At 39.2% G+C, this 27,543-nt stretch overlaps 1 protein-coding gene across 1 annotated transcript; it reads right to left on the reverse strand.

Annotated features, from left to right (window-relative positions):
- Positions 1-478: 478 nt before the first annotated feature.
- On the reverse strand, positions 479-19,086 carry LOC106871727 (COMM domain-containing protein 3). The gene is made up of 7 exons (XM_014918342.3): positions 18,646-19,086; positions 10,816-10,924; positions 8,229-8,292; positions 6,002-6,036; positions 5,312-5,372; positions 3,283-3,339; positions 479-1,231 (listed from the first exon to the last, which is right to left on the reverse strand). The coding sequence occupies exons 1-7, from the start codon at positions 18,830-18,832 to the stop codon at positions 1,112-1,114; spliced, it is 633 nt and encodes a 210-aa protein (XP_014773828.1). The 5' UTR covers positions 18,833-19,086; the 3' UTR covers positions 479-1,111.
- Positions 19,087-27,543: the final 8,457 nt, after the last annotated feature.

Consider the following 27,543-nt stretch of genomic DNA (forward strand, 5'->3'; position numbering starts at 1 on the left):
ACCATGTAGCCATGCTTGCACCTACTTGAATTAAATCTGCAACTGAAAAATTTTATAAATAAATTTGAGATGACAGGTGCAGTGTGGCTGTGAGGTAAGAAGATTGCTTCCTAACCACATGGTTCCGGGTTCAGTCCCACTGTGTGGTACCTTGAGCAAGTGTCTTCTGCTATAGCCTCGGGCCAACCAAAGTCTTGTGAGTGGATTTGGTAGATGGAAACTGAAAGAAGCCCATCGTATATATATATTTGTGTCTGTGTTTGTCCCCTTGCCATCACTGGACAACTGATGTTGGTATGTTTACATCCCCATAACATTCTGTCAGTCTCTTGCCGAACCACTAAGTACTAATCTTACAAAACATAAGTCCTGGGGTCGATTTGTTCGACTAAAGCAGTGCTCCAGCATGGCTGCAGTCATATGACTGAAACAAAAGAACAATACAAGAATGATAGCTTTTCAAAAGATAAAAGGAAAATAACACTCAGAAAGATATTTTTATGAAGAAAATGCTTTTTTTTTTATATCTTTTGGTATAAGAATGAAGCCTTTTTCCTGCCAAGTCTTCAAAAGGCTAACGTGTTTCAGCTTGCAGTTTTTACAGATAATTACTCACAGTATGTTGCACTTTGGCACTGATATAAAAAAAAAAACAAAGGCTCTCTTTGATCTCAAGCATTTAAACAAATTTAAGTTCTTTTGGTCAAAAATGGTAAGTACCAAATTTGATGGCATATGAGACTTTTTCCCTTCCAAAAATGGTCTTAAAAAAAAAAAAAAACAAAAAAAAAAACGGGTTCTATATGTAAAGTTGGGCTTTCCATAAGTTAATTTGGTTTCTGATACTCAATTTTCCAGAATATGCAATGCAGAAGTTGGGGTGTGTCATATGCTCATGTGTCTTTTATACCATCAAATATGGTAGTATGGTTGATTTACCTTTTAGTAAAGAATTTTGAAAGTATATGTTTTGTTTCAATACAATGTGAAACATTGGCAATCTGTTGTCATTAGAGAATTTAACCAAGTGCTGTCATTTTAACTCGTAAATGTTTCTGCGGCATTTCATATTTAAATAATCATCATCATCATGTACATTCCATTCCAAGATTCAGACTTGAGCAATTCGTTGTAAAGACCGTGTAGCATCTCGTAGTTTACTCACTAATGACTGTAATTGTTCAACTGTACAAGAGAAACTTAATTCTTTTAGTTTCTTTTCACCGGGAACCTTTCAAGAAAAGAGAAAAACGGTATATTTAATACAGAAATGTTGATAAATGGCAGAATTGGTAAAGCAGTGGAGAAAATAACTTATTTAGTTACATCCCTTAATGTCCTGAGTTGCGATCTGACTTGTGCCGACTTTACTTTTTATCATTCTGAAATCAGTACAATAAATACTTTCTACAATAGGCACAAGGCCTGAAATTTGTGAGAGGGAGATAGTTGATTACATCGACCCCAGTACTCAACTGGTACTTGATTTATCAACCCTGAAAGGATGAAAGGCAAAGTTGGTCTCAGCAGAATTTGAACTCAGAACGTAGTGACAGGCAAAATACTGTTAAGCATTTCACCCGGCGTGCTAACGACTCTGCCAGTCCATTTAGTCACCTAGACTTCAACCACCAAATCTCTGGTCTTGCATCTAAGAAATCACTTCACAGAGAAAACTAAAATCAGGCAAGTTACTCAGCCCTACTTAAAGTACGCTCTGAGTGCGCTGACCATATATGGTCATGAATTCTCATTTGGCTACAGCCTTTATGTTCCAAGGAAAAACAGATTACTATCATTACACCACTTTGCCTGGTGAACTAAACGCTCTACTCTTGGAATTTTTGCATGAACTAAAAACAAGCATCTAGTAATAAAGCTTCATTAATATGCAAATCACAATTTATGACAAAAAAAAAAACAGACAAGGCAACAAAAATATTGATATAAAATGTAAAAGAATCAAATTCTTCGACTACATTTCCAAAGGATGAAATACTTCTGAACTGTTTCAGATTGTTATGTGGTTTATCCAATGAAAGTGGTTTCATCAGATTGTCTATGTTGTGTTTATTTGCTTATTTAATGATTTCCATTTGTTTCCCATAACTGGGGTTTCTGACAGATACTGCTACCCCTGGTTAGAGTAGATCCAGGAGCAGTGGTGACTTAGAGGTGACTCTGTAGTCTCCAAGACTCCTGAACTTCCAAGTTGGAGCCTCATCATCACAGGGAAGTATTTAAACTGGCCATATCTGGCCTAAATATGCCTCTTGTTTTAAGTTCAAACTGGCCAGGTCTAGACTCTCACACCTATCCTACAATGTTATTCTAAAAATAAACAATCACATCATCGAAATCTCAAAGCGATGAGACAATACATCAATTCAAAACAATATGAATAAATAAGCTTTAGATTTGGCAGAGTAATTTGAACATTAAAGGGTTAAATATCTCAGTTGAAAATGGTGGTAATGCATTCAAGACTTAGAAAGGAGCTGACCTATAGCTGTATTACATGAGCCCACTAGTGTGTGCACATGTCCTGATAGGTGAACCAATCTCCCTGCCTAAAAGTTTAAATAGGTCCTATGCCTCAAAGATAAGCTAGGAAAGAAGGAAACTTGCAGGGTATGTAAATAAACCAGTAAAGGAGCAGCTGAAGGGCCTCGCTTGCCCTGGGTCCATTGGGATGTTTGTCAGTGATCATTTTCAGGAGGCACTTCCATGACATTCATAGCTGGGTCTCTGACACTACTGCAAGTCAAAGTAGACCTGGGATTAATGGTAGCTAAGAGGTGACTCCACACTCCTCAAAAACCTGGAACTTTCTAAATCAGGGTCCCACTACTGGATGCAGTTTAGTCATACACAAGACTAAGCAGACTAGAATATTTTATTAAAACTTCACAAAAATTGTTTTGAAGAAAAAAAATTCAAGACAAAAAAATGAAGACATTCAAATAGTTTAAATAATAAATGTTTTCTTCTAATTTCTTAATTATATTGGTTTCAAATTTTGGCACAAGACCAGCAATTTTGAAGGAGGGGGCAAGTCAATTACACTGATCCCAGCTCTCAACTGGTACTTGTTTCCTTGACCCCAAAGGGATGAAAGGCAAAGTCAACCTTGGTGTGGAATATGAACTCAGAACAAAGATGGGATGAAATGTTGCTAAGCATTTCACCTGGCGTGCTAATGATTCTGACAGCTCACTGCCTTATTTATCAAATATTAACATGTCTCATATAATCAAAGGAAAATAATTCCAAGAATTTTACCTCTGAGAGCAAAGTCAAAAGATAAACTGGTTGATGAATTCTTTCAAGTTGATTACTCTGTAATGAGAAAAGGAAAAAAAAATTAATTGGCTGTATACCTATATGGCCACAACTCATTTGACTATCGAGTAAACAAACAATTGACAATCGACTCTTTAGTAAGAAAGACTAACCTCTCCTTAACACATACTTTCTGTGTAACATCTTACTCATGTATGCTTTTCCCTTTTCACTCTCAAAATGAGGCATCTACCACCAGTGATTCATTATAAATTTTACACAACTGCCATATGCACTGCAGATGGTAAATTTTCATATTTTGAGAAAATATTGTATTCTGTATTTTTGACATGGTTTCAAGGATATTTAACCCTTTCGTTACAGTATTTATTTTAAGATGCTCTGTGTTTCTTAAAATTATTTTAAATATAACAAAGAATTTAGTAAAATAACTTAGTTATCATTAAGCTGGTGCTCCGAACATAAATTGTGACTAAGGCTTGGAAGATTTCAATTCAAAACTTATGAAAACAAGACATTTGTACGACAGAGCCAGAGTCAGTTTCAGTCAGGTTGGTATCGAAAGGGTTAAATAGTACAAGTGCTGAATATTAAAGTTTAATTATGAAATATTGTAAAAATGCCAAAAAAATTACATTTCCTTGTAATCAAACAGTATGCAGTTTGACCATGTGGAACATGTGGCATCCTCGGTAAGTTCCAGTAATAGGCCAGGGGCAGTTAATGTGTTAAATATATTTCTCCTTGATGACATTCTGATTCATCTTTATTCTGTTCCAGAATTCTAATATCTTAACTTTCTTCATCATTCTATATTCATTACAAATCTCTCTGGCAACAGTTAACATCCTACTGAACTACCAATTCCATGCTAATTTCACTCGTTCATTTCTTAACACCCATCTCCTACAACTATTCTCTCAACTTGCCACTAGCCGCTTTGCAGTGTTCTCTTACCATTCACAGAAATCACATGCTACTGATAGAGAAAATTACCACTTGAGAATACCTAAGCTGTCTGCATGAATTCTCTAGCTTTATCTATTCATATTAACAGTTGCTAGAAACGCGTGAAAACATGTTATCTTAAAGCATTCATATTCAATGAAAATGAAGAAAGAAGTTTAACTTAATGGATTTGAACCTTAAGCCTTTTATTACCATATTTCTGCTGAAATATCCCTGATTTTACAGTTCTATATTTAAGAGTTGAGGAATTATGTACTTTACATTATCTACATTCGACGGATATTTGTTCTTTATGCCATATGCCCACGGGCATATGGTATAGGGGTTAAGAGCAAGGGCTACTAACCCCAAGATTCCGAGTTCGATTCCAAGCAGTGACTTGAACAGTAATAATAATAATACCATTGGGGAAAAAAAAAAACCTTAGGAATGAGAACCCAGGTTTGAAATTTCCCCAAGACACCTGAAGAAGGCTGGAGGGTATATCAGCCAAAACGTTGTATTAACAAGATGAGGGTAAATATCCGTCGAATGTAAATAATGTATACCTGATTTTGTTTCAATTAATTTTGAAAATAATGAATTAAATAAAATAATTTTATCATAATCTAATATTTTCACATATATCGACATGAATTTTAATGCAAGGTTTTAATTTAGATCACTTTAAAGAGGAAGTTACTATCATAGAATCAGAGGGCATCTCAAGCAGGTTCACATCAAAGGGGTTAAAACTCACAAGTTTCTTATTTAGTAAGATTGAAGTGCTGGACTACAGCGCTCAGGAATTCACATGTTACTATGTAATGCAAATTAGTGTACTGAGAGAACCTGAGTAAGTAACATGCCTCTGCTCATTCTAGTTTGCTAGAAAGGTATAGAAAAATGGTTCTACTCCTACTTGAATATAAAATAAAACAGTAGGAAAGGAATCCAGTGGTAAAAAATAATTACTGAAAAAAAAATACAAGAAGTATCAAAAACACCCGCGGAGAAATGACAGTTAAAAAAAAAGATGATAGTAGTACGAATTACAAACCTTAATATAGTAATCTAGTCGCCATTTGACATCAACAATGTGGGGAAGACTTTCAGTGGTGCTGGAATAAAAACAACAGCTCAGAATAAATGTTATGGAGACAGGATGACCAAGAACATGGGTCAGCAACAGGTGGGCCCCTGAGGTGTTTACTGTGGGCTTCAGATCTTCTCTAAGAATTTTCCAAATTTAACTTGGTCATCGAGCAGTTAATGGCTTTTAAGATAGTCTTTTGATCTGCTTAAATTTTTGTTTATGTAAGCATTACTGGTGATGGAAATGGGATAAAGATAGATAGTCGGGGAGATTTTCATATGTAGGATCATCATTACTTGTTGGTAACCATTGCAGGAGACTCAGACAAATAAATACCAGTGCTTACATACATACACATGACAAACTTTCAGTTTCTAGCCAAGTCCACTCATAAGGCTTTGATTGGCCTGAGGCTGTTATAGAAGAATTTTGTCCAAGATGTTTTGCAGTGGGACTGAATCCAAAACTACACGGGCAGGAAGTGAACTTCTTAACCAAGTAGCCATGCTGCATCTAAGACGTGATATATGTGGGCTACGGGCAAATGTAAAATGTTAAAAAGTGGGCCATTTCAAAGAAAAGTTGTTGATCCCTGCACTAGAATATTATTGAGCGAAAAAGTTTGAAAGAATAAAACTGCAATATTTTACTTACTTGGCTAACAAGGCCTGAAGGAATGGCTTATTTTCCTGAAAATAATAAAATAATAATGAACTCGTATACAATTCATCAGGAAAAAGTAGCCAAAAGTGCATGAACAGTAAATAGAATATGCATAGAAAATGAACAATGAAGGAGTTGTTTTAAAAAAAAAAGTGGTGAGGCATCAGGTGTATTGTTGGAGAATTTCAGAAAGCATGGAAATTTTGAAGGATGTAATGAACATCAGGGACACAGTTTATGGCAGGCTCAACTTCTTACAGAGGGCCTAAGATGATTTTCTTTAGGCATTTTTTTTTCTTTTGTAAAAAAGTGTGTCATATCTCTCTTACTTGTTTCAGTCATTTGATTGCGGCCATGCTGGAGCACCACCTTTAGTTGAGCAAACTGAACCCAGGACTTATTCTTTGTAAGCCTAATACTTATTCTATCGGACTCTTTTGCCAAACCACTAAGTTACGGGGATGCAAACACACCAGCATCGGTAGTCAAGCGATGTTGGGGGGACAAACACAGACACACACACATATATATATATACATATACATATATATGACGGGCTTCTTTCAGTTTCCGTCTACCAAATCCACTCACAAGGCTTTGGTCGGCCCGAGACTATAGTAGAAGACACTTGCCCAAAGTGCGATTAAATATGAATTCATTTTTTAAAGAACAGTTTCGACTTGGTCAGTGTGACATTGGACAATTAGACCTGCATTATATAGGTATGCGACTAAAACAGACTCGATATTGTTTACACATTCAGTGCTCCAGATATACTGGACCATCTGGCTCTCTATTAGTTATGATGTTGAGAGTTCCAGCTGATTTAATTAATGGAACAGCCTGCTCGTTAAGTTAACATTCAAGTGGCTGAGTACTCCACAGACACATGTACACTTAATGTAGTTCACAGGGAGATTCAGCATGATACAAAATCTGACAAGGCTGGACCTTTTGAATTACAGGTACAACTCATTTTTGCCAGCTGAATGAACTGGAGCAACGTGAAATAAAGTGTCTTGCTCAAGGAGACAATGCACTGCCAGGAATTGAACTCAACATGAGCCCAATACCGCATCTGTGCCATCATCTAGTTGAAAACCAATGTGTTCACTTTTTAAGGCAGCAGACTGTGATTAGAGGCAGATTTGGCAGCTATTTCTAGCAGGTTGAGTGACCACAAATATTTTGATGGTGGTTGTATATAGGAAAGTTGGTCTGTTAGCTGAAGGAGTGAATGACTGTACCCTGTCACTGGCAAAGATAATTATGTGTTCCAGCCCAAGTAATAAACACACTACAGGAAGGTAGTTTACTAATATAAACACAGAGTAGTCCCTATAACCTGCTGGTTACCAACTGGGGTCTGTATGAATCCTGGGTGTCCATTTAAGACTTTTGGGGGCCCACAAAAGCAAAGTAGTAGACCAGGGGGTCCAAGGTAGGATTTTAAGGGTTCATGAAAAAGTTTCACTTTTAGATGCATTTATAGCCAGAAACAACGAGGTTTCTTTCTCTATTGCTTAACATAGTTCAATATGTTCCCGGCCATTGAAACATGCTCTCTCCAGTGAGTGCTTATTGCAAACCTATAGAAGTGAATGTGTAAAAAGACAAAATAGGAATTTTGAAAAACATCTAAAAAAGACTAGTTTTTAGACATGGAATGGCTATGGGGGTCCACCAGCATAAAATGGTAATTAAAGGGGTCCAGAGGTTTAAAAATGGTTGAGAACCACTGCTATAATCCATTGACAGACGGATCCCACTCCTTAGCTTCAGCGTTATTTTAATTTAAATTTCAGAGTTACCTCCCCTGTTTTTCTTACCCTCCATATTGATCATTAAACATCGCGATTCTTTCATCACATAATTCTGGTCGACGAAACTTGTCTTGGAATGACATCATCAGTCTTCAAAGTTTGAACATTGATGATGTAATCCCCTCAACATGTGGATGCTGGTAGCTCCCTTCATATTTCGCATTCGAATTTCTATAACTTTGAATTTTTATCACTTTTCATTTAGAACTCGACAAAGACAGGCTTGCTGTCAAAACTTTGTTCAACCGAAAAAATAAATATCTATTGAAATTGCATCGTGCTATTCGTATTCTCTAATAATAATAATAATAATAATGATAATAATAATTATAATAATAATAATAAAATTGACATTTCAGAAGTTGGAAAATAATGAAATTAAATAATACACTCACTTGAAATACTTCAAGAAATGTTTTTATTCTGTCTTTAGAAAAATTACATTCTTCCAACAAGGACCTGGAAACACACAAACAATGAAAAAATATTGTAATTAGAAATGAAAGCCATATCTGTATTTCTGGAACTAGTTATCGTAGGAGTAATTAAGGTTTTCAACATTATTAACCTTATCTCATCACTTCTTTACATTGTTTCAATATAAGGTAGATCTTAAAAAAAAGAAAAGAAAGAAAAAGGCATTTAAGATGTCATCATTTTATATGATGAAGGGCAGATAAGACCCCACAGAGGCCCTAAGCACTTAACAGATTTTGATGCCCCCATATATATGAATGGCAAAATATAAACGATAATAAACCATAATATCATCATCATCATCGTTTAACGTCCGCTTTCCATGCTAGCATGGGTTGGATGATTTGACTGAGGACTGGCTAACCAGATGGCTGCACCACACTCCAATCTGATCTGGCAGAGTTTCTACAGCTGGATGCCCTTCCTAACACCAACCACTCCGAGAGTGTAGTGGGTGCTTTTACATGCCACCGGCACAAGGGCCAGTCAGGCGGTACTGGCAACGGCCACACTCAAATGAGATTTTTTATGTGCCACCTGCACAGGAGCCAGTCCAGTGGCACTGGCAATGACCTCACTTGAATATAGGTTTATATTTTTTCAAAATGTAACAAAACTAATGGTAAAATGGAAAATAATGTTTTATTTTGACACCATGAACACTTTGAAATTATATTTCCGATCATAAAATTACTTCAAATATTACTTTAGCAAGATTAAAGTGATTTCTTTTGTGCAGTAAACCATTTACTACTGCTGAGGTGCCCCCACTTCCTTTGATGCCATAAAGCACGTGCTTATTTTGTTTAATGGCTAATCTAGTACTGTATATGTTCCACGTTGTTATGGGCTGGATGAGTTGACAGGATTTGATGGGCTTAAAGGACTACATCATGTTCTGTTGCAGTGTCAGCTTTGGCATGGTTTCTACAACTGGACTGTTGGCACTCCTAAAACCAACAAATTTACACCATGTTGTTGTTTGTTCCTTTTCAAGCCATGCCTAGCTCATAAGGGCTGGTTACCCGGTTTCATTGGTGTATAGGTTCCCCACCTGAATGGGATGCCGGTCCATCGCAGGTGAGCTGCTAGAGGCAGAAGGAAAGAGTGAGAGAAAGTTGTGTTGAGTCAGCAAAAGTTTGCCATTACCTTCTGATGGAGCTGCATGGAGCTTAGGTGTTTCACTCATAAACACATGCATCACCCGGTCTGAGATTCGAACCCGTGATTCTTTGACTGTGAGTCTGCTGTTCTAACCACTCGGCCATGTGCCTCCACTTGCAGCATGTACTTAGTGGTTTGTTTTTTTGATACCACAATGTAGCCTGTAAGACTATGAACATTGAGGGAGCATGTTTATGCTAGGGAATAAGAGATAAAAGGATGAGTGAAGGGGCCGGAGCAGAACAGGGTTCTTGCTGTAGAGGAGCTACATGACTTCTCACATGTTAGAATTTTTGAGGGTGGAAATGATTGGCTGGAGCTGGAATATGACAGAAATAGTGATGATGAGGTATTGGGGTGGACTGTCAAAGTATGAAACGGGTGGAAATAGGAATACATTATTTAATGTGATCTTTCTTTTTGAAGGTGACAGGATGTGATCTTGTTTGGTTGTTTCACTGTGTATTGTGAGCAAGTAGAGTGACCTCATAGACATTCCTTTGTTGCTTTGTTCAATACTTTGAGGTTTAGACTCCCTCCAAGACGAGTGGAAGGGAGAGAGGAATATATCCTCAAACCAGGGAGCTGGTTTGAATGCTTGCAAAAGAATAGAATCTGCTAATGTCACCCAAAGTACCAGATGGTACCTCTTAAGTAGAACACAGCAGGATTTGAATTTTGAACACAAAGAACCAGAACAAATATAACAAGGTACCCAGTTTGACATTCTTATAGTTACAAGTTGTGACAGCTGGTGAGAGAGAGGGGGGGGGGGCTGTGCCAGCATCCAGTTGGTACTCATTTTCAACTGAGCTGACTAGAGCAATATGGAATGAAGTACCTTGCTCAAAGGTGAAATGCACCACCTGGTCAAGGAATTGAACCCATGACCTTCTGATTATGAGCCCAACACCCTAACAAAGAAGTCACACACCATGGATGGACTAATATGTAAATGAACAAAAGCAGTGCTTGTGGTTCAATGCATAGTTCATAAGCAGTTTTGGGCTGACAGTAGATGGCATGAATAAACACTTAGTAAGCTGGTATCTTTTATCATCTCCCTGGATTGATGCCAAGTCTCTCAAGCCAAGTTGGATAGGTGAAAACTGTTTATCTTCCACACCTGGTCCTTGGCTGCTTTTGAAGGAATCCATCCTGTTCCAGCAGCCAGACTAAATCCCTGATCTGAAGATAGCCAACTGCAATAACACCAGTTATGGATTCTTCCCCTCTCCCCTGAATTCAGAGGTCCTGCAACCATCACAGGCACTGTCCTTCAGCCATAAAAAAAAAAAATGAGCAGCAAATAAAGTTAAAATAATTATAAATGTATATTACGTTAATGAATTTACATCAGCATCATTCTTGGTTGCTTCAGCAATTAATAAAGACATACAGCCATAGACCTCTTTGCACACATCTTCATCAAGTTTTTTCAGCCTACCACCTGTAAAAGTAAAAAGACAATATATATATATATATATAGAGAGAGAGAGTAGATAGATAGTAGATAGCTAGGCGCAGGCATGGCTGTGGTAAGAAGCTTGCTTCCCAACCACATGGTTCTGGGTTCAATCCCACAGCATAGCAGCATCGGCCAGTGTATTCTACTATAGCCTCGGGCTGACCAAAGCCTTGTGAGTGGAATTGGTAGACGGAAACTGAAAGAAGCCCATTGTGTGTGTGTATATATATATATATATATATATATATTTGTGTGTGTCCCCACCATCACTTGACACCTGATGTCAGTGTGTTTATGTCCCTGAAACTTAGCAGTTTGGCAAAGGGGACAGATAGAATAAGTACTAGGCTGACAAAGAATAAGTCCTGGGGTTGATTTGTTCAACTAAAAGGTGATGCTCCAGCATGCCCACAGTCAAATGACAGAAACAAGTAAATGAATAAAAGAATCTCACTAGGTTTTCCATGCACACACACACAACTACATACACACATACATGCAAACACATACACAAAAAAAATTCAAATTCCAAGGTTTGAATGTGTTTGTGCGGCATTTGGGAGACACTTTCATTCTCGTTTCAGTCATCTGACTGCAGCCATACTGGAGCACCACCTTTAGTCGAGCAAATCGATCCCAGGACTTATTCTTTGTAAGCCCAGTACTTATTCTATCGGTCTCTTTTTGTCAAACCACTAAGTGACAGGGATGTAAACACACCAACATCGGTTGTGAAGCAATGGTGGCCGGGGAGGGAGACACATACATACACACACACAAGACACTTTCCCAAGGTGTCTTGTAGTAGGACTGAACCCAGAACCATGTGGTTGGGAAGTAAGCTTCCTACCACACAGCCACTCCCGCACCTATGGGAGTACCTGATATTTTGAGAAAAACTTGTCTTGGTTATGAAAATATAGGTTTAAAAACTTTTTACCACAGAGGTGTGGCTGTGTGGTAAGAAGCTTGCTTCCCAACCACATGGTTCCAGGTTCAGTCCCACTGTATGGCACCTTGAACAAGTGTCTTCTACTATAGGTTCCAGCTTGACCAAAGCCTTGTGAGTGGATTTGGTAGATGGAAACTGAAAGAAGCCCATTGTATGTGTGTTCCCACCCCCATCACCACCACCACTTGATAACTGGTGTTGTGTTTACATCCCTGTAACTTAGCAGTTCAGCAAAAGGAGTGGCTGTGTGGTAAGTAGCTAGCTTACAAACCACATGGTTCCGGGTTCAGTCTCACTGCGTGGCACCTTGGGCAAGTATCTTCTACTATAGTTTCGGGCCAACCAAAGCCTTGTGAGTGGATTTGGTAGACAGAAACTGAAAAAAGCCTGTTATATATATATATATATATATGTATATATATATATATATATATATATATAAGTTCAAAAAAACACAAAAAACAATAACAAAAAAAACAAAGTGAGGACATGATACGGATAGTGTTATTGGACGCTCGGGAAAGGAAAGATAGAGAGTATGACGTTTCGGGTGGAGCCCTTCGTCGGAAAGACGGAAAGTTCGGAGAATGGAAAAACGGAGGAAGAGGAAAATGGCACCGATGCCCACGAGGTTACATTGTGAAAGGACCGGAAGAGGAAAATGGCACCGATGCCCACGAGGTTACATTGTGAAAGGACCGGAAGAGGAGGTGGTGGGGGAAAAGTTCTTTCTAAGACAGGAGAGTGAAAAAGGGAGGTGAATATATGTGCGTGCGCGAGAGTCTGTGAGTGTGTGTGTAATAACAGAACGTGTGTGTGCATATGTATGTGTGTGTGTGTGTGTGTGCATGGTTTGGTGGTTTATCTGTTAGTGTGTCTGTGTGTTTGTGTGTGTGTGTGTGTGACGTAGTGGAAGGAATTAGTAGCAGGAATAGTTAGTGGGTGCTTATGGACAATGGTTAGTGGAAGGTCAATGTGTGTGTGTGTGTATATGTTTGTGAGTCTGTGTTTGTCTCCCCAACATTGCTTGACAACCGACGGTGGTGTGTTTACGTCCCCGTAACTTAGCGGTTCGGCAACAGAGACCGATAGAATAAGTACTAGGATTACAAAGAATAGATCCTTGGGTAGATTTGCTCGACTAAAGGCGGTGCTCCAGTATGGCCACAGTCAAATGACTGAAAAGAGTAAAAGAGTAGGTCAATTCATTCGACTAAAAACTTTTTCAAGGTGGTGCCCCAGTATAGCTACAGTCTAATGACAGAAACAAGTAAAAGATATCTTTTACTGAGGCTTTGGGTCAAGATATTTGACCAAGGACCTGTATGGTGGCATCAGACCCAGAACCAGATGGTAGTGAAGTGAAATTAAGCATACAGCTATGCGTGTGCTGTGTGTTAATCAGGGTAGGAGGTCTGTAATTAGAGTAACAAAAAGTAGGGGTGAGAGTGAGGGTAGCAACAAGTTACATGGAGATTAAAATGCAAGTGCAGACAGAGTTGTACTCAAAGGTTGCTACGAATTAAGGACAGTATGATAAGCATATAAACACATGAACTCACTTATAAATATAAACATACACACAAAAAATATATTAATCCTTTTGACACTAAGCTGCTTGAGACTGCCTCTGGTTCTATGATAAAAGCCAGCTTGATTTAAAGTGATATTTAAATTAAAAACTTTGTTAATAATTTTATTTAAGAACCATTTAGTAAGTCATGATTCAAACACCAGTGTTGAAATTAAAAAGCATGTTTTTTTTTAAATCCATCCTATTTTATGCTATATTTAAAAGCAGCTGAAATTTATTGACATATGTTGTAGGAAATGCAGTCACAAATGGGTTAAGACATGCAGGAAGTAAAGAAAGGGTAGCTGAGGAGGAAGTGCAATATATGAAGGGTGAAAATGTTTGTGTGTGTGCATATGCACAACTTGGCACATTTACATACACATACACACATGCGTACAGTCTGCCTTGAACTCTATTATGAAGTTTATCATGGTTTCTGGGGCATTAAGTGAGCGAGAGCACAAGCGTCAAACCTTGGATAGGATACCAGTTCTTTTGGTATTGAAGTAACAGGAAATACAGTCTGTTGCTCAGGGAGAGAACATGTTATCTGGGTTAGGCATTGTAGACCTTACAGTTGTGAGCCCAAAATTTAAACCATAAGGTAACACATGTGTGTGTGTGAGTATTAATGAGTGTGGACAATTTAACAGACTCCAACTCATTGTAGGACCACATATTACTCCAATGTCTCAATGTTGATATGATTTCTACAGCTGGATGCTTTTCCTAACATCAACCACATTACAGTGTAGACTGGGATGGGAGCATCAGCACATAGCACAAGCACTATAGAAGTTGTCTTGCCCATGGTGGGGCTGAAGAGTCCCCTTAACTGTACATTGTCTCTGCTTGATTTGCCAACCACTTTATGGAGTGGACTGGGTGTATTTCTTGCGGTATCACCAGTAGCAAGGTAGTCTTGTAACTCATCTGACTAAAGAGTCCTAATGGTTGAAAGGGAGGAGAGAGAGAGAGAAAGAGAGTAAGAGTTTTACGTGAGGCGTCAAGAGAAGTGAAACTGGCCTTCTGAGCATGTGGCCTGAGAAAGACCTTTGATCTTTATATATATAAACACATATACATACATACACACATACAGGGTTGGCCAAAATTCACCTGACAGTAAAAGTCAGCAAATTGGGTCAATGGGTTCCTCACAAACTTTCTGAGTCTAATCGTGCGCAGAGAGTGAATGTGTGTTCTTTGCTGGCACATCTCACGAATGTGGACCAAATAGTGACTGGTGACGAGAAATGGGTTCCCTATAAAAATGTCAAGCACCGAAGACAGTGGATAGGGAGAGGAGAAACACTGGCAACCCAGGCTAAAGAAGATCTTCACTCTTGTAAGGTGTTGTTATCTGTTAGGTGGGACATGAAAGGTTTAGTCCACTTTGAACTTTTAAACTCAAACCAAATAATAACAAATGAGATCTACTGTGATCAGCTGGAGTGGCTTAAGTCACCGTTAGAAGAAAAACAACCATCTGTGGTTTCAAGACAAAAGGTGTTCTTCCAACAGGATAATGCTCAGCCACATACAGCGAGGATGACATTCCAAAGGCTGGAGAATTTCAATGGGAAACAATGCTCCACCCACCATGTTCGCCAGACATTGACCCATTTGATTATCATTTATTCCACAGTCTTCAAAATCATTTGGATGGAAAAAATATGAATTCTGTAGGCAAGATCAGAACAGTACTTGGAGGAGTATTTTTCATCACAGACAAGTAGATTTGGGAAGAGGGGCCTTGCAAGTCTACCAGATAGATGGAAGAGCATTGTAGAAAATGAAGGAGAGTATACTTTAGATTGAAAAAGAACTTGTTCATCTTAATTTTGAAAAATAAAAGTATAAAACAACGGCATTATGGGATAACTCAATACATGTTTGTGTATGTGTGTATATATATATATATATATATATATATATAGTGAGTTAAAAAAAAACAACAAAAAACAACGCGAGGACGTGATACAGATATTGTGTTACTATATATATATATATATATATATATATATATAGTCATACATACATACACACAAGCAGGTTATTATCCTTGAATGATGTTTTATGAAACATCTAACCTACACATGACAAGTGTACTTTTTTTGATATTTTTAGAATGTCTAAATGAGTTGATCTTCTGTCTTACATTTTATGAGGACCGTTTTTGTTTAATTCAACATTCTTGTTGAAATCAATACACACACTATATATATATATATATGTATGTATGTATACACATCAAGTCAACAAGAGCAATGAAAAAATTTTGAAATGAAGGTACAGAGAAGAGTTTATTTCATTTACCTCTGGAATGTACTATTTGCATAAAAGAAGACTAATTGTCTCTGTAGTTGTCTGGTCCAAATGTTAAAAAGTGTACGGCACCCACGCACGCATGCATGCATAAAAACACAGAAGAAATATAGATACACACATACTTATACAAATACAGAAGTACAGATATAAACACACAAATGCCTAAAGTCAAACTAAGACTAAGTAGTATCCTGTGACTGAGTCCCATGTTAATTTTTCAAAGGTTACATTGTGTCTTTTGTTTTGCAAGTAACAACAAATGCCATTTACCATTAATATTCTTACTTATAAGAACAGCAGAGCGTCTGAGAGACTTTGGATGCCTGACATCCTGAGACCATGAAATTTTTATCTGTCTATCTATCTATTCATTATCATCATTTAACATCTGTTTTCCATGCTGGCATGGGTTGGACAGTTTGACAGGAGCTGGCAAACCAGAGAACTGTGTCAGGTTTCAATGTCTGCCATGGTTTCTACAGCTGGATGGCCTTCCTAATGCCAACCAATTTACAGAGTATATTGGGTGCTTTTTATGCGTGTCACAGCACCAGTGAGGTCCGAAAGTAAATCACAAGATAAGACCCCACTGCTCAACTGAAGGATAGTAGTATTGAGAGAGGGGTTTTTATACCAGGTGATGAAAGGCTAAAGTATGATAGGATGACAACAACAACAACAGGTGTTGTGCTATGGGGAAGAGGGGATAATACATGGCTACCTTGCATTATATAAGGGGGAGTGGGAGTAGATGGAAAGAAAGATAAAGATGGTGCTACTGAGGTTTTGGAGCAGATTCTCAACATACAAGAAGGTGAAGGGAGGAGGGAATAGAGACAGAAACGGGTTCAGATCATGACAAGACAGAGAAAACTGTAATTTCATACATAGGACTAAAACCAAGTTAGTGTTGTACACTGGAGCAGCTAGGCATGAGCATCCATTGATCATCAACTGGCTACGCCAATTCTCTTTCTTTCAGATGCAGGAAATAGAACATTATACAAGCTGAAAGCACCACTACTTCAACTGTTGCAAGGCAATAGCTGCAGAAAAAAAAACAAAAAAAAAAATATATTGACCTCTTTGGTCAAACTGCTAAGTTATGGGGATGTAAACACACCAACACTAGTTGTCAAGCAAGGGTGAGGGACAAACACAAGCAGAAAGACACATGTAATATGGTACGTAAAAGCACCATCCGAACGTGGTCGATGCCAATGTCCCCTGACTGACTCTCATGCCAGTGGCATGTAAAAAGCACTATCTGAACATGATCGATGCCAGAGCTGCTTGACTGTCTCCCATACTGGCGGCACGTAAAAAGCACCCACTATACTCTCAGAGTGGTTGGCATTAGGAAGGGCATCCACCCATAGAAACATTGCCAGATCAGATTGCTGGAGCCTGGTGCAGCTGCTGGTTTTCCAGAACTCAGTCAACCGTCCAACCCATGCCAGCAAGGAAAACGGACGTTAAATGATAGATAGATAGGATAGATAACGGGCTTCTTTCAGTTTCTGTCTATGAAATCTACTTGCCCAAGGTGCCATGCAGTGGGACTGAACTCGGAACCATGTGGTTGGGAAGCAACCTTCTTACCAAACAGTCACTCCTGCGCAGATATATGTGCTGTAATCGTGTTGTTTCTGAAAAAGACCATATAGTTATGATGTCATCGGAAGACGTTTTTGAGGTCTTTGTTTATGGAGTCAATGCAATTTGGACAGGGTGTTTGGGCTACCTGTGATTTGGTGTGAGATGTCTAGGTTGCATATAGATACCACTTGGGTATGGAAGGCAGGGAGAAATGCAATATGATATCATTTGGTTAATGTTAGAAGTGACAAGTAAGTTAGTAATGCAGGAGAGAAAGAGTATTTTTGGCGGAGGTGGATTAGCGTCATCCATGTATGTTCTACAAAACACACATGGATGAGGCTATTCCAAAACTCTATCGTGACAAAATATTGGTTTCAAATGTCGCTAAGCGTTTTGCCTGGCACCATAACGATTCTGCCAGCTGGCCGCGTTATCGAGACAAAATGTTGAGTTCAAATTTTGGCACAAGGCCAGCAATTTCGGGAAACGGGGCAAGTCGATTATATCAACCCAAGTTTTTAACTGGTACTTATTTTACCGACCCCGAAAGGGATGAAAGACAAAGTCGACTTCGGCAGAATTTGAACTCAGAACGCGAAGACGGACGAAATGCCGCTAAGCATTTTACCCGGTACAGTAACGATTCTACCAGCTCGCTGGCTTATCGAGACAAAATATTAGAAAATATTTAGTCCGGTACTTCAAATGTGTTGGTTATTCCTTGCTGTTACAAATATACCCACTGCTACAATCATATTAAACTAAGAAAATATATGCCCGCCATCTAGTCCATGTAAACAAAATACAAATACAAAACAGTTTAGATAACGAACGAAACATTATAAATAGCTGAAACAATACATATACTAAGTATCACTAAACACTACAAACATATTTAAAATAGGTGTTCCTGCTGTAAAAATTAACGAAGTTCTATTCACATATTTATTAAAGCAGATTTCCAAAAAGTGGGCGTGCTTGAATGAATTATTAAGCAATATAGCAACATCTATTCGTTCTCAGTCACCCCGTTTATAATGTCCATTATTTTAAGAGTGCTCTATGAAAGTATAACATAAAGATTATTTACAATACATTAAGACTTATTAAACAAAACGTCATTCACAGTCAGGTTCTTAATGTCTTTTCTTTGGACGTAAGAGGCTTGATACGATAACATGACACTATCAACAAAACTAAAAGAGGAAGCATATCAAGAAGAATGAAAGGAGAAATAAATACCAATATTATGTGATTTGGTCAGAATTCCTTGACATGCTGATTCTACTAATGGATGAAAACAGTCGTTAGGAACAGCATTAGTATTGCCAGCGGCAGATAGTCCTTGGATAAGATTTGCCGACACTTCCATGTTTTGTATTTTGTTGTACCGTAAGCGGTTTCGAGTTTTAAAGAGTTCCACTAACATCACCGACTACTCAGCTTTTTATTTTAAATTATTATATAATGTAAAATAACACGAAATTTTAATGTAAGGTATGCATACAATTTTAGCCTTGCCGCAATGTATTAAACATTAAAAAAAAAATTCTTCGTGGGAATGAAATTCTGATTGTATAACTAAAATAAAAATTTTAGAATATGCATAAGCGGTGCATTGGGTATCATGAATTAGACAGACCCATATGCGCGCACGCATACACACTTGCAGCAGAGTGGAGTATGCATGCCTCTGTTTTGATTATTTACTGAATTGTGTTATTTTTCATAGAAATGTTCTGAATTTGTATGTGTACAAATTCAGAGTAACAATTCAATGGAAATTAACATACATGCTCTCTCTCTCTCTTTCTCCCCCCCTCTCTCTCTCACACACACACTAAGGGCTTTTTCAGTTTTCATCTACTAAATCCTATGGTTGGCCTGGGGCTGTGGTAGAAAACACTTACTCAAGATGCCATTCAGTGGGACTGAACATGAAACCATGTGGTTAGGAAGCAAAATTTTCACCCACACAGCCACACTAACACCTCAGCCATGCCTGTACTTCAATGGTTTGCAATTACACACATTTGCAAAATATTCTATTTCTACCTTCTGACTAAACAATTTCAAATGCAAAGACTGTTTCCCTGCTCCACCAGCATTTATAACAACATATCCATGATCCAACAAAGTTATTCAACCTGACAAAAATGTCAGACAACACTACCTCAAATCATACTTTACTGTTTAAAAGGAGATGCAACACAATGATGGAGCACAATATGTTAGGACTGCATTAACCATTGCATCAGAAAACAACGTAAGTGAGTCACAGCTAGAATGCCTGGTCAGAATTGATTTAGAGCTTAAATAATGTTCACATAATGTTCAGGCTATGCTGATAAAATTATAGCCCAAAGCAGTGTTAATTGAGGGCTGGTTATATGGGTGTTGCATCCCATCTATATATTTTAGGAATAAAACATGCAGGAATGAAAAAGAATATATAGAAATAGGTTGCATATGGAACCAGAAAAACTGTGCCATAACTATGTTCCTTTATATTTTACATTCCTCTTCCTTTACTCAACCATCCCATTTATATTCTGATACCCGTCCCTTGTGAGTATGCCCGGCACTTTGCTACCATCTCTATCCTGCTGTCTTCCACTCACTCTTTCTCCTCCTGCACTTCCCTCAGGTTGGGTAACCATGTATTTCCTTTGCAGTGGCGCACCTATTTCTGTCTTCATTCTCTCTCTCTCTGGCCGGGTAACCTTGTACCTCCTCTACAGCAAGACACCTGTTTCTGTCTTTCTGCCTCACTATAACCTTTCATCATCTGACACAAGATCACCTCCTCCAGTGCCCCCTCCTCTCTCAAAAGAATCTTTTTTTTTTGTCTTGCAAGTACTTGGTGATCCTCTCAGTGCAGGTGCCATGTAAAAAGCACCCAGTCCACACTGTAAAGTGGTTGGTGTTCAGAAGGGCATCCAGCTGTAAAAACCTTGCCAAAACTGACCTTGCCTGTGCTTATGTCATGTAAAAAGCACTAAGCCCACTCTGCTGAGTGGTTGGTGTTAGGAAGGGCATCCAGCTGTAAAAATCCTGCCAAAACAGTTACAGAAGTCTGGCACAGGTTTCTGCCTGGCCAGCTCTTGTCAAACCGTCCAACTCATGCCAGCAGGGAAGGCAGATGTTAAACGATGATGATGATGATGATGATGACGATGATGAGTTCAGTCTCTTTTACCTCAAAGGAGGCAGCTAGTAGAATCATTGGCACATTGGACAGAATGCTTAGTGGCATTACTTCTGTCCAGGTTGACTTTGCCTTTCATCCTTTCAGGATTAATAAAATAATGTATCAATCAAGCACTGGGTTTGATGTAATCAGCTTGCCCCATCCCCTAAAATTTCAGGCCTTGTGCCTATTGTTGAAAGAATTATAATTACAAGCACCATCCGAAAGTGCTGCCTGATTGATTCCTGTGCTGGTGGCACATAAAAAGCACCCACCCCTGTTAACGGGGACAAAACCTGGATTTTAAAAACTGGATGATGATGATGATGATGATGATATCATCCTCATCACTGTTTAATGTCCGCTTTCCATGCTGGCATGGATTGGACGGTTTGATGGAGGACTGGCAAGCCAGGAGGTTACACCAGGCTCCAATCTGATCTGGCAAGGTTTCTACAGCTGGATGACCTTCCTAACGCCAACCACTCCGAGAGTGTAGTGGGTGCCTTTTATGTGCCACCACAATGGGGGCTAGTCAAGTGGCACTGGCATCGACCACACTTGAATGGTGCTTTATATGTGCCACCTGCATGCGAGCCAGTCAGGTGACACTGGCATCGACCATGCTCGAATGGTGCATTTTACAAGCCACTGGCACGGGCATAGTTCATGCTTGAATGATGCTTTTTACATGCCACCAGTACAGGTGCCATTCAGGTAGCACTGTGATGGGCTTGTTTCAGTCCCCATCTATCAAATTTACTCACAAGGTTTTGGTCAAACTGAGGTTACAGTAGAAGACACTTGCCCAAGGTCCCATATAGTAAGATTGAACCCGGAACCATGTGGTTGGGAAGCAAGCTCTTTACCACACAGCCATGACTGTTCCTATCATACTCATAATTTAGTTTGAAGAGTCTTTCCTAAATTGAACAATAAGGAAAACAGGGCAGGATTATAGCAGTTAATGTTCAAAGTGGAATGGGTTAGTACCCATTAGTAAAAATGAATGGAAGAAAATAGTTGAAATGAAGCATCTAGAAGGGAATGAAACTAAAGTGTGTAGCTGAACAAAGACATTCCAGATATGACCATCTTGTCTTTTTGGAATGTGTAGGTCTACATTATCTATTGGGTTGTTTTTTACATTCAAGATGATAGCTTAGCATTTGAAAGAGAGAGAGAATGAGAGAGAGAGAGAGAGAGAGAGAGAGAGAGAGAGAGAGAGAGAGTGAGAGAGAGAGAGAGAGAGAGAGAAAAAGGGAAAGAGAAAGAGAGAGATTTAGCTACCATCTCTAGCAGTAGAACAACCACATAGAGGCTTCTTTGTTGGCACAGTTTGACGTGTACAATATACATACATACACACACACATGTATGTATGTATGTATGTATGTATGTATGTATGTATTTATATATATATATATATATATATATATATACATCACACTTGTATACATGTGTGTGTGTGTATTGTGTGCTTAAACTGTGCTGTCTTTGTTAGTTATAATATCTTAATTATTAAATCATCTTGGGCTGCTCAAGACATGGCATCAAATAACACCTGCAAGATGAGAGGATATCCTTTCAGTACTTCCTTAAATATTCCAAATTCCAGCAATCTTCCTTATGTTGTAAAGGATTTCATTTCTTTTATCCTTTTCCTCTTGCGATATTTAAAACTTCTCATGTGTTGCTAAACTACAACACTCTCAACTCTGTGGCAGCAACTGTTGATTTCTTTCAGGCTTCCAGAGGCAAGTGAATCATACCAGCTGATCCAAGAAGTGTGTTCCAAGTTCCCTGTAATAACTGTAGAGCCATTTTTGTTTGATAAAACCTGACCATGCAGACCTGTGGTCAGAAACAATCCAACAGTGACTATTCTGTCTTCGTAGGGGTATCTAGGATTTCACTTCTATTTCTAAAATGATAAGGTATAATCAGAAGGAGTTTTGGCTGCTATTTCTATTTATGTGGTTGAATGATCACATATATATATATGTTAGAAAGGCGGCAAGTTGGCAGAAATGTAAGCATGTTGAGCGAAATGCTTAGCGGTATTTCATCTGTCTTTAAATTTTGAGTTTCTCAGTTCAAATTCTGCTGAGGTTGACTTTGCCTTTCATCCTTTCGGGGTCGATAAATTAAATACCAGTTGCATACTGGGGTCGATCTAATCGACTGCCCCCACCCTCCCCAAAAATTTCGGGCTTTCTGCCTAGAGTAGAAAAGAAAGAATGACCACATAAAGGCTCTCTTGTTGGTTTGAGTCTGTTGTAGTTTATCATTGGACTATAAGGTATTGTACAATATGTCTGACGGCTTTTTTTTTTTGCCAACTTCTAAATTTAATTGCTCTTTTTATGGAATCTTCTCTGCCCGTTAAGCTAATGATATTTTTCTGGCTCACTGATGATGTAATTTCTAATTAAATGAAATTTCTCGGTTCACTGCTTTATGTATGTTAGCACTGACTTTACTATTTATTTTTCATGCAGAACACATCCCTGGTTATTTCCCTTCACACACACACACACATTCTTTCTGTTTCCTCCCTCCCCCCTCTCTCTCATTTAATGATTTAAGTTGTCACACTCCTTCAAAGTTTATTCACCAAACCTTTATTTAACTCAGTCCTCATATACCCGCAATGCTGGTTTGACTATGCTATGTCGAGGAGGTCTAATAATATCTAAACTCATACAGAGTTATCCCTCACTGCTAATGATCAAACTCACTCCCTATTCAATTCTATTCATAATAAATTTAAATTACAGGACAATGTTCCCCTCGCTTTTATTTTACTAGAGTTAATCATTAAACTAATTTATTTTCTCAGTACAGACACCATTTTAAGGAATTAAAATGTCTTCATTCACTATATTTAATATCTTAACACCGATATTATATTTTGATATAGTATTGAGCCTTGTTGTTTGAGGATTCCTCCATATGCTTAAAATCTTAACCATTGCTCAAAATATTTTCTACAGAGGAATTGGGCAATAACAGAGGTTGCCCCTGGAAGCTCTTCTATGCTGATGACCTTGCTCTAATTGCTGAGTCACTATCAGAACTAGAGGAAAAGTTTCAAGTGTGGAAGCAAGGATTAGCATCAAAGGGACTTAGAGTTTTAACAAGTAGGAAGGCAGACAAACCACAAATCCCTTCAGGTAGGTGGCCCTGCTCGATCTGTAGAAAAGGTGTAGGTAGAAACTCCATAAGATGTAGCCAGTGTAAGGTATGGACACATAAGAGGTGCAGCAATATCAAAGGAAGGCTAACTGGGAAGATAGTTTTTGTATGTGGCAAATGCTCAGGTGCTATAAACACTGAAAATGTGCAGAGAACAGCTTCTGTCACATTCCAAGGAGAAAAACTACAAGTACTTTCATTACCTAGGGGACCAAGTCAGTAGCGGGGGTGGATGCTCTGAAAGTGTAGCTGCTACAATAAGAATAGCCTGGGCAAAGTTAAGAGAGCTCTTACCTCTGCTGTTGACAAAGGGCCTCTCTCTCAGAGTAAGAGGTAGACTGTATGATGCATGTGTACGAACATGGCAGTGAAACATGGGCTGTGACTGCTGAGGACATGTGCAAGCTCGCAAGGAATGAAGCCAGTATGCTCCGATGGATGTGTAATGTCAGTGTGTATACACGACAGTATAGGCATCCTGAGAAAAAAGTTGGATTTAAGAAGCATTAGATGTGGTGTGCAAGAGAGATGACTGCACTGGTATAGTCATGTGTTGCGAATGGATGAGGACAGCTGTGAGAAAAAGAGTCACACCCTAGCAGTTGAGGGAACCTGTGGAAGAGGTAGACCCAAGAAGACCTGGGATGAGGTGGTGAAGCATGACCTTTGAACATTGGGCCTTACTGAGGCAATGACTAGTGACTGAAACCTTTGGAGATATGCTGTACTTAAGAAGACCTGACAAGCCAAGTGAGACCATAGGCCATGGCCTATGCCAGAGGGTGTAACCAGCCCACTTATGAAAACCCCTCATTCATTGAACAATAAACTTTGCTTGCAAAGACCTATTGAGGCAAGTGAAATCAAAATCAGAATTGCTGATGTATCTGATGAAAGTACCACCTGATTGGCACTTGTGCCAGTTAAAAGTACATCCGAATGTGATCGTTGCCAGGGCCATGGATTGGCTCCCGTGCCAGTGGCACATAAAAAGCACCATTTGAGCATGATCATTGCCAGCGTTGCCTTACCGGCACATGTGCTGGTGGCATGTGGAAAACAACATTGCCAGTGCCGTCCCATGCAGGTAGCATGTAAAACACACCTTTTGAGCATGGTCATTGTCAGAACCGCCTTACTGGCCCTCGTGCCGGCGGGACTTAAAAGCAACCAATACACTCTTGGAGTGGTTGGCGTTAGGAAGGGCATCCAGCTGTAGAAACTTTGCCAGATCAGATTGAGCCTGGTGCAGCCTTCTGGCTCACCAGTCCTCAGTCAAACCGTCCAACCCATGCCAGCATGGAAAGTGGACGTTAAATGATGATGATGATGATGATGATGTTCTGGTAGCAGATGCCATCTGTTGTGGTATTCCTTCCTACTCTACTTGTCATTTGATAAGCAGCTGTTTATTTCTGTATACAGTTCAACTGTTTCACTCATTATGACAAGACTATTATTATACTGCAATTTGTTATAATAATAATAATAATAATAATAATAATAATAATAATAATTTTTGCTGCAAAGGCAGCTTGGGGGAAATGGGAATGAGTCGATTACAGCGACCCCAGTGTTTCACTGGTACTTAATTTATTGGCCCCAATAATAATAATAACAAGAGCACTCAGGGAGTGCAAACCTCTGCCAAGAAGAGCTGATTTTTAAAATGAGAATATCTGAAATAAACTCGACTACTCTTACAAATGAGAATACTAAAAACCACTCAAAAATTAAGTAAAAAAAACAGGAAAAATAATCTAGAATCCTTGTCAGGTACCAGATCAATCCCAAAAGCTAATCAGTTTGTGCCAGCCACGAGGCCAAACATCCTTGAAAGTTTCATCCAAATCCATCCAGCAGTTCTTGAGATATCTTGTCCACAGACAAACAAACAAACACGACTGAAAACAATATGTCCGCCTTCGCTAAGGTGGAGGTAATAATAATGGTTTCAAATTTTGGCACAAGGCTAGCGATTTGGTGGGAGGGGTAAGTTGATTACATCAACTCCAGCATTACAACTGGTACATTTATTGCCTTCACAGTGTTTACCGTTTTACAAAATCAAACTAGAAAACTGGATGAAACAGAGAACACAATTGAAAAAAGAATTAAAAAGAAAAAAAGGGAAAAAGAGAAAAAAGAAAAAAAAAACAAGACAATTCACCACCATGGGTTGAAAACTTGGGGGCACTGGGAAACCTCTCTAATGGCTATTGGTACTTATTTATTTGTGGAGGCGCAATGGCCCAGTGGTTAGGGCAGCGGACTCGCGGTCATAGGATCACGATTCCCAGACCGGGCGTTGTGAGTGTTTATTGAGCGAAAACACCTAAAGCTCCACGAGGCTCCGGCAGGGGATGGTGGCGAACCCTGCTGTACTCTTTCACCACAACTTTCTCTCACTCTTACTTCCTGTTTCTGTTGTGCCTGTAATTCAAAGGGTCAGCCTTGTCACACCGTGTCACGGTGAATATCCCCGAGAACTACGTTAAGGGTACACGTGTCTGTGGAGTGCTCAGCCACTTGCACGTTAATTTCACGAGCAGGCTGTTCCGTTGATCGGATCAACTGGAACCCTCGTCGTCGTAAGCGACGGAGTGCCAGCAACTTATTTATTGACCTTGAAAGGATGAAAGGCAAATTTGATTTTGGGGGAATTTGAACTCAGAAAGTGAAGACAGGCGAAATGCTGCTAAGCATTTCTCCTGAAGTGCTAATGATTCTGTCAGCTTGCCTAAGAATGATGATAATAATAATAGGAAGAAAAGTCTGATAGTTTGACAAGGATCCAGTGATTCACAGGGCCGCATTATATCCCATCTCAGCTTTGGCAAGCTTTCCACCTTTGGCTGTCCTCCCTATCGTCGACCCCTTTACACTGTGTACTAGCTGCTTTGAGATGGATAGTTCATGAATTCAAATCTTGTGTCGTCCATGCAGCTTCCCATCCAGGCAGCGGTTTGCTTCTCATCTGCGTAATGTTATGAAAAGACGAATTAATCAGAGGACCTGTGAATCACTTAGGATTGTTACACTACTGACCAGACAGTTAATATTCTTTTTATCCCTTTTATATTTATGATATTGTTTACAGACATCGTGGATTATTAGACATAACAATGGTTTTTTTGTTTAGTCATTTTGTTATTAACGTAAATCCTTTGTCGTCATCGTTATCGTTATCTCATTAGCAGCAGCATCGTATTCACCATCACCGTCTTCCCTCCACCACCACCGTTACCGCCCCTCCAACCTCTGTCACCTTCCGCCCCACTGTCACCGCCGCCACCATCACCACTACCACTACCACCATTACCAACGCCACCTCCACTACCGCCGCCGCCGCCTTCTCTTCAGCCTCCGTCGCCGCCGCATCCTCCTCCGCCTCCTCCGCCGTCGCCTCCGCCGCCGCCACCACCATTATCATCGTCACCCCACCCATTTTACATCCGCTTTTGATGCTAGCATAGGTTGGACAAGTCGGCTCTGTTCGTGTTAAGTTTTTATTCTGAGTAACTCTTTCAAGGCGTGGCCAGAGAATCACACCCCACTCACGTTTCCTTTTCGTATGGTTTCTTATAGAAAAAAAAAAATGAACACAGAAAATACTAGTTGCGTTAATTATAGACTTTCACTAGACCCAGTTGTTTACTTTTCCTTTGCATATAGGCGTAGGCGTTCGCGCGGCTGTGTGGTGAGGTGTTTGCTTCCCAACCACATGGTTCCGAGTTCGGTCCCACTGCGTG

The sequence above is a fragment of the Octopus bimaculoides genome, chromosome 1, assembly GCF_046866305.1.
Source record: "Octopus bimaculoides isolate indiv1 chromosome 1, ASM4686630v1, whole genome shotgun sequence".
Classification (NCBI taxonomy): Eukaryota; Metazoa; Mollusca; class Cephalopoda; order Octopoda; family Octopodidae; genus Octopus; species Octopus bimaculoides.